This window comes from Mus caroli, chromosome 5 (assembly GCF_900094665.2).
Source record: "Mus caroli chromosome 5, CAROLI_EIJ_v1.1, whole genome shotgun sequence".
Lineage (NCBI taxonomy): Eukaryota > Metazoa > Chordata > Mammalia > Rodentia > Muridae > Mus > Mus caroli.
Window position 1 is genome coordinate 19,661,006 of NC_034574.1, and position 8,217 is coordinate 19,669,222.

Genomic DNA, 8,217 nt, shown 5'->3' on the forward strand with positions numbered 1-8,217 from the left:
GAGGTGGGAGACACTGGTCAGGGAGGGCCTGGGTCTACAGGCAGGGGCAGGGAAATAACCTGTGCCCGCCATCTTATCTGGACAACCCCCCCTCAAGGAGCCTTTCCTCTCTCAATGGGGAACAGCGTTGGCATTCGAGGATGTGGACCCTTTTATCAGAAACCCCACTGCAGGGGTCTCCTCTTTAAGCATTCATTCTCCTCCGGTCTTCCATTCCCAGAAACATGTTCTTCAGATTTACTCCCAGCCCCAAGGCGGACCTAATGTCTTGGAGAAGACCTGATGACAGGGAAGCTCTATATAGTTGCTCCGGGAGCCGCGCAAAGGCGGAAGCTGAGTGATATCCTGCAGGGACAGTCGTTGTCTAGTGCCTCTGGACCCTGATAGCTTCTTCCAGGTCTCCATTCCCCGGATTCCTGGGGCATGACTCCGCTCCTCTCTATCACCTGGCCCCTCCCTCCCAAATCAGCCCGGACTCTTCCTCTTAGCCAGCCCCTCCCTTCCCCTGGCCTTCCTCTCCCCCACCCCCAGCTCCCCCACGCCTCTTTCCTCCTGCCCCGCCCCTCTTCTTCTCGCCCCCACCGCTTCCCAGCAAGCTCCGGCCCTGTCCTTCCTCTTCTCCCCCACCCCGCCTTCACCTTCACCCCCTTTCCCATCCCGTTTTTCATCCTCCTCCCACCCCCACCCCCGCCACCTCGCCCCTCCTCTCGGGCGTGGCCCCCTAGCAGGAGAAAACACCCTGCCCGCATCCTGCTCGCGGGCGCCCTCGTGTGGCCCTGGGCCCGGAGGCGGCGGCTGCTCTGGCTAGGCTTTGGCAGGGGAGGGAGTTAGTTGGCTTCCTTGCTCCAGCAGGCTTCCCCCTGCCCGGTTGGGGCCCGCCAGTGGGTGAGAGGCCTAGAAAGCACTCCGAGGCCCGCCAGCACTCCACTTTCTGGATATTTATTGCCTCCGTGGGTCGCACGTACGCAGTTGGTTCTAGAAGAAGTTGAGCACCCGGCGGAGCGACTGCACGCGTGCGCTGTGGGCCCCCCAGTCGGAGAAGCAGCGGTAGTCGCCTCTCTCCAACACGTACATGCGGCCGCGGTAGTTGGGCTCCTCATAGAGGACCCACCTGAAGGGCAGAGGAAGGGCGAGTCACCCGGAGGGAACCACACGAGGACGCTTCCCCGGCCCCGCCCCCGCCCCTCGGTCCTAGCTCCTCACTGCCTTGATTGACAATGTCTGATTCGGGCTTGGTGCTGGGGTTCGACAAGATGGGGACTGCCCAGTAATTGACCATCCCATGACAAAAGCGAGAGCGACTGGGGCTGCACTATGCCCAGTCACCCACCAAAGGGCCATTTTTGCACAGAGTACCCAGCTCTTGACAGGACGCCTGACACAAACTGGGGACTGTTCCCACTGTGTATCCACTCAGCCAACAGCCGTGGCGGCGCCTGTGCTCTAGTACAAGTGGGCTGTGCTGCCTGCGTTGTACAGAGGATCTGGAGCCGGCAGGATAGGAGGTCTGACAAGGGCGCCCTTCTGTTGGGGGATTTGGGGGGAAGGTGTGTACCAGGCCCCTGTCCTTTACAACCCAGTGGACCAGGGAATCAGGAAGATTAACTGGGAAGATCGGATGGGTGGTCTCTTCCTGGGAACAGGCATAAGGAAGAGGTTCTCAACAAGTGTAGAGATGTAAATGTGGGACCCAGGAAGAGTCGTCGTGTGGACGCTCTCACTTGGGGCTCACTCAGGTTTGGAGGCTGGCCTAAGGGAGCTAGGAAGTCCAGGAGGAGGAGCCGCTAGGCCTGCAGCAACCAGAGGGCTGTCTCTGTCTTTACCTCGGGCTCTCCCCTCCCCCTCTTTCACTAGAGTAGAAAACAGTTTTTCTCTGGGGCACGGTGGTCTTCGGAAGCAGGACTCCCTCGGGCGTGCTCGGGTGCTCAGGGTCTCTGAGATTGCTGCGATCCAGGTTGCAGTATTACTCTGACCTCTCTTCTCAGGGGACCGACCTCCCTCCCTCCCTCCCTTCCTCCCTCCCTCCCTCCCTCCCTCCCTCCCGCGATGTGCCTGGGCAGTTCTTGTTCAGTCCCAAACTTCTCAAGTTCCCTCCCTGGGAGAGAGTGTCCTGCCTTTCTGCTTGCAGACAGCTCAAGTCAAGAGAGAGAGAGAGAGAGAGAGAGAGAGAGAGAGAGAGAGAGAGAGAGAGAGAGAGAGAAACTAAAGGCCACATAGCCCACTTCCTTAGCCCTTAGCTCTTCCACTCCAAGTCATCGTAGGCCCCTCCCTTCCTCATCTTGACCCCTCACCTGGTAAATGGTACAGTCTGACAGTAGGGTCAGGGATTAGAAACTAAGGGGTGTGTGTGTGGAGGGGGGGTGTCATGCTAGAGAAGAGCAGATCACTTCCTTACGACCACAGCCTTCCACCACATCGCTGGAGTCTCCAAGAGAGTGAGCCAGTCTCTATTCTGTACTGCCCTGAGCCATCTTGGAGCTCTTGTGGACATTCTGAAAGGAAAGGGGACCTGGCTGGTGTGACAGCTAATCCTCTGCGTCCTCGCTCACCTAGCTGCAACTCTTAAGAGGAAAGCAACAGAGAAGGGGTCTCTGGGGAGGCGGCTCAGCAGATAAGAGCACTGGCTGCTTGTCCAGAGCCAGATTCGCTTCTTAGCACCCACCCACACTGCAGCTCTCAACTGTCTGTAACTCCAGGTCCAGGAAATTTAGTGCCTGCTTCTGACCCCACCAGGCACGCATGTGATGCACAGACATGCCTGCAAGTAAGACAAATGTATGGAAATAAAAATCATTTTTAAAATTTAGAAGGGGGGGTGGGTGCTCAGTCTGTTGGAGTGTTGGGGGATGTCCCTGCTTTTCCTGACATGCCTCCTAGGACACAGGTATGAGGGACCGTTCACTCCTGAGCTGACATGGAACCCACAAGGAACAACACTCTTGGCACAGGGAGGTGGTTAAGGAGCCCTGCTTTACTGCTGGCCGGATCCCAGAAAGGGCTCCAGGGACCCAGGACATCACCGTTTGCAAAGCTACTTCTGCACAAGACTTTTATCACATAAGAGTTAAGGTTATCAAAGATAAGAACACTCTGCATCCATCATCTTGGCCTCAACCTCCTGGCCACTGAGACTGGCTCCTCCCTGGAAAGTGGAGATTAAAGATTATATTTTCTTCCATTCAGTGTCCACTCCTGCCTTCCCTCCCTCAGGCTCCCAGGGTTGCTAGGAGGACTCTGTCTTGGGCCTCATGACATCTCAAGTATGCCTCTGATCTCATGAGACACAGTTTAGCCTGGGAATTTCTCAAGGCAAATTGTTTTGGATTTCTACCCCTGGACTCTCAGGTATCATCTGCTTGGGGGAGGGGGTCAGGTAAGATGGTAGCTAGGGCTCTGCTTTGAGCACATTTTGTCTCCCTTCATCCTTCCCTTGACCCCCTCCCCGGAGGGTCTTGATCCTGAACCTCAGAAACTCCATGGGAGCTGAATCCCCACACCAACCCTGTGCAGGGAAGCTGGGATCCTGTGGGGCTCTTCTGCTGGGGGGAGAGGAGGTTGCAGGGTACCCAGCTCTAGAGTAGAAGGGGCTCCCCTAGGCTACAGTCCCAGCAGGGCTTCTGCTGTGGAAAGAAAGGTTCTGGAGTTAACTGCAGTCAGTTTGTGCTTCTATAAAATGGTGATGGCTTCTCCAGAATGGGCAGGGAAGCTGGGAAGAGAGTGTTGAGTGTTCAGCCCCATCTGTGTGTGCACAGGCAGATTGTTCAGGCGAGGGCAGGAGGAACCCCAGGTGAGGTGCGCCTGCATGTGTACAATGGACAGGTGCGCCAGGAAGCTGCCCCACAAGGCAAGCACCGGCTCTGACAGATGCTTTGGACTAGCGAAGACAGGCAAAATTCCCAGACACTCTCATCCATGCTAGGAGAGCTCCTTGAAGCCCATCTCCAACAAGTTGGTGTGGGCTGTAAGCCACCAGGCAGAGAGGCCCAGGCCCAGGGTTATCCGAGCTGAGAAGATGGACCTTCTCTGAGCAGGTGACGCTGCTGTGTAAGTTGGTACCCCCAGGAAGCTGGGGTTCTCGTGAGTCACCCACAGGGTCTGATGGCTATCCACCCTACCAAGCCTGTCTGGAAGCCCCAGCTGTACTTACGCTCCGTCCCCATACACCTTGATGGCATTGACACAGCTCTTGGTCCAGCCCCGGCTCTGCAGGAAGGGGCAATCCTCCACGAACTCTAGGCACTGGCCTGTGAAGTTGGAGCCCTCGAAGATGTCTATTCGGAAATGCTCTCCATGCTCCAGGACAGGTGAGGAAGAAAAAGCAATATTTCGAGTCTCTCCTCCCCATGCATGGGTGGAAAGGAAAGTGGAAGACTCCTGGCCCTGGGCTAGACTGGAGAAACAGTGAGTTCTCCCCATTCCAAAACACACACACACACACACACACACACACACTGGTTTTTTTCCATGAGTCCATGAGATGTGGTGGAGAAAGGGTTCTATTACAACTAAGGACCCAAGATTCAGTGAGGGCAAGGCTGTAGAAACCAGCACACTAGCCAGAGCTGGGGGTCACTGGCTCCCCTCAGGCACTCACCTTAGGGGGCTCATGCCCCAGTTTTGGCTTCTCACCCTCAGTTTCAGGCCACGAGCAGGCCTTCAAATTATAATGTTTTAAAAGTGTAATAGAATCCTTTAGGAACGCTGTGCCAAGACAGCTAAAACAATGCCTCTCATTTGTTAAAGTCTCTACTGGCCCTAAGATTCACCATAATTCACTAGCACCAGTACATACACCTCCCTGTGTGACCCAGAGGACAGAGGGGGCTCTCTCACAACTGGCCAGGTGCCTGTGAAGCCTGGGATGGCTCTGACAAGAACAGTCTTCAGAAGACGTCTCTTGTATATTTTTCATATAAACAGCATTATGCAGAATCCAGAGCCAACCATTCCACCGACTCTCTCCGAATGCCTACATTCTCGCAGAGACGCTAGGAAAGCATTCTTTCAATCAAACGTGCCAGAGCCCAGCTGATTCTGTAACTGATATAGAAAAGAAAGCCCTCCACCCCCACAGAGTGGCGCCTATCCAGACGTCTCACATATTAGCCAAAGTGAGGCATGTAGGATGCCCTGGCAGAGTGACTTACTGATGGTCTGACCCACTTCCCACTCAGAGGGCAACACTTGGAGCAGGTCTCATACCTGTGACCTGAGGAGCCCTCTTTCCTCAAATCCCACCCTAAGGAGACCCAACAGAAACTGACAGGGTCTCTATCCGGGGTTGCAGTACCCCTCACTTGCTCTCCCTACACACATCAGGCCACAGCTGTGAGATACAGCCATCTGTGTGACTCAAGAGCACTGTCCTCCAGATTTCTTACTGTCTCCTGGGCACTTTGGCCTCCTCCATGTTCCATTCCAAGTTCAGAGTGTTGAAGGCCAGCATAGTGCTGTCTGGGTATGTGTTCATGCTCAAAGCAGCCATAGTGTGTGCACGTGTGTGTGTGTGTGTGTGTGTGTGTGTGTGTGTGTGTGTGTGTGGCTGGGGTTGCAGGTGAGCTGTCACATCTGCTGCGTGCAGTGCTAGGTTATGAACTCAGGCTCTCACGCTTGTACAGCAGGCATTTACAAACATCTCCCCGGCTGTAGCTTTACTTTTGATGAGGGCACCCCTATTCAGTGACAATCCAAACATATTTCTAGCCTTTGAAATTTAGCTGCATGCTTGACTCAGAAATGTAGAAGGATTCCTCGGCAAGTCCCAGGGGCTCGTGTGTTCTATCTCTGACCCATCTTGGTCTTCCCAGCATCTTATCTCACGCCAGGGTGAGTCTGGACAGGGTCCTCTCAGTTTTAAAGATTTTACTGTTGGGAGTTGCTTGTACTTCTAAGCGCCCATGTGACCTCCCACTACTTAAACTGCTGGTGTCCCCCCCCCCCCCGTGGAGTATCTCACTCACCATGCCCACAGGCCGACAGGAGCCCATGTGATCATTGTGGCCATTCCAGCGGAAGAATTCAGGGTAGTCACCATGCTCCAAAATGAACTGCTGGCCTCGGAAGTCAGGGTGATCAAAGCAGACCCAGGCTCCGCTCTCCACACGGATGGAATTCACCCGGTTCATAAAGCCTTGGTCCTGGAAGTTGTCACAGTCCCCAAACACCTCCAGCTTCCGCCCTGTGAAGTGCTTGCCCTCGTACAGAGTGATCTGGAATGGATGCCAGCTGAGAGGTCAGGAGCAGGGGATTCTCCACTTCTGGGCCCCAGCTGAACTACACACACACACACACACACACACTCACACACTCACATGTGTGCATGGGTGTACTTAGCATTTGTTGTTAAACATAACACAATGTCATTAAAGGACATGTTTTTTAAGGCATAAATATCATAGAGAACAAGTCAAAAAGTGAAGTTCTTAATACTGAAATTCCAACCCATCAATAACTTTTTGGATCTAAAGAAGGACCCTGTGTCGAGGGCTTCTCTACATCCGGACCCCAACCTCCTCCACGGTACCCAGACTTTCATTCCTTCCCGTTACAGCGGATGCCCGACAGTGCTGATGGAGCAGAGAATGAATGGGCAGCTGGCAGTTATCAGACATCACTGGGCTCACAGTGCAGCAGACACATTGCCCAGCCATCTGGGGACAAGGGTATTGGGGGGTGGGGTGTTCAGGAGAGGGCTAAGTGTCACTCACCCCTGTGTCTTCTCTATTTCACCCACCTTTTTTTTTTTTTTGAGATAGGGTTTTTTGTTGGTCTTCATTTTTGTTTTGTTTTGTTTGTTTTTGGTTGTTATTTGAGACAAGGTTTCTCTGTGTAGTCCTGGCAGCCTTAAAACTTGCTCTGGAAACTGGAATGGAACTCAGAGATTTTCCCCCCCCCTCCCCCACCCCCTCCTCTGCTGCTGTGCTGGGATTAAAGGCGTGCACCACCACTGCCAGGTTTTGAGACAAGGTCTTAGCTATCCCAGATTGGCCTGGAATTTATCAATAGCTAGGGACGACTTTGAACTTTGATCCTTCTGCCTCCATTTCCTCAAAGCTGAGACTACAGCCAAGTAGCACTGTGCCTGGTTTATTCAGTGCTGGGGACAGACCCCATAGCTTTGTGCATTTAGTTAAGCGTCCAGCAACTGAGCCCACTTGTTTTTTTTGTTTTTTTTTTTTTTTTGGTTTTTCGAGACAGGGTCTCTCTGTGTAGCCCTGGCTGTCCTGGAACTCACTCTGTAGACCAGGCTGGCCTCGAACTCAGAAATCCGCCTGCCTCTGCCTCCCGAGTGCTGGGATTAAAGGCGTGCGCCACCACGCTCGGCTGAGCCCACTTGTTAAGAATCTCTGATGGCCAAAGAGTTTTGGGTACTACAGAAGGTAAAGGGTAGCCATAGTGGTGGGTTCCCTCCCTGCATAAAGCAAGGCTGCTAAGGGCCTCTAGAACATTCGGTGAAGATCTCAGCATTCAAAGGATTTGGAGGTTCCCTCCAATTTCCACATACTTCAGAGAATCAGCCTCAAGTCAAATGGGGAAAGAGCTTGGAGGGTGGGGGGGGGGGTCAGAGGCCACATTTAGACCACCCACCCTGTAGTGAGGAAGGGTGAAGAGGATGAAAGAAATGCTGAACCATGTCGGCTACCAGAGATTTACCACTCTAAGCCAGAAACACCGGGCCTGACCAAGCTCCTCCTGACTTGGGGAACCCTTTAGGAGAGGTTTGGGGGAGAGGGCTACCTTCCTAACCACGTACTCCATACACGCCCTCAGCCAACCAACAGAGGGAGCTTGCCCCATCTCTTTAAGAAGCAAGTTTTGCTTAACTTTGTCAACCCAGAAGAACATCTGGGGTCGGTCTGTACCCTCCCCACTAGCGGGGCTCCCCGAGGCTGCTGGGGCACTCACCTTTCCCGAGCGTTGCGCCATGGTGTATCGCTGGCCACTGCGAGACCCCGTATATACTATGTGGCGCCTGCTGGCTCAGCGCCCCCAGGGACAAAAGATTTGCTTGGCCTGGCACCCGCGTGTTAGTGCTGTCGGGCGTGCTAAGCCGGAGTCCTGACCCACCCGCCGCCCCTGTGTTACACACAAGGTCTATTGAAGCCTGAAGAACAAGCACTACAAACTGCTGGGAAGCTGGGGAGCTGGGGCCAGACTCTGATATCAAAGGAGAGAGCCACTCCAGGGGCCTACACTCTGCACTCTGGGGAAGAGCTT

At 54.1% G+C, this 8,217-nt stretch overlaps 1 protein-coding gene across 1 annotated transcript; it reads right to left on the bottom strand.

The window, feature by feature from the left end:
- Positions 1 to 923: 923 nt before the first annotated feature.
- On the bottom strand, positions 924 to 7,926 carry Crygn (crystallin gamma N). Its single transcript, XM_021163919.1, has 4 exons — positions 7,906 to 7,926; positions 5,961 to 6,209; positions 4,148 to 4,293; positions 924 to 1,111 (listed from the first exon to the last, which is right to left on the bottom strand). The coding sequence occupies exons 1-4, from the start codon at positions 7,924 to 7,926 to the stop codon at positions 976 to 978; spliced, it is 552 nt and encodes a 183-aa protein (XP_021019578.1). The 3' UTR covers positions 924 to 975.
- Between the last annotated feature and the right edge of the window lie 291 nt (positions 7,927 to 8,217).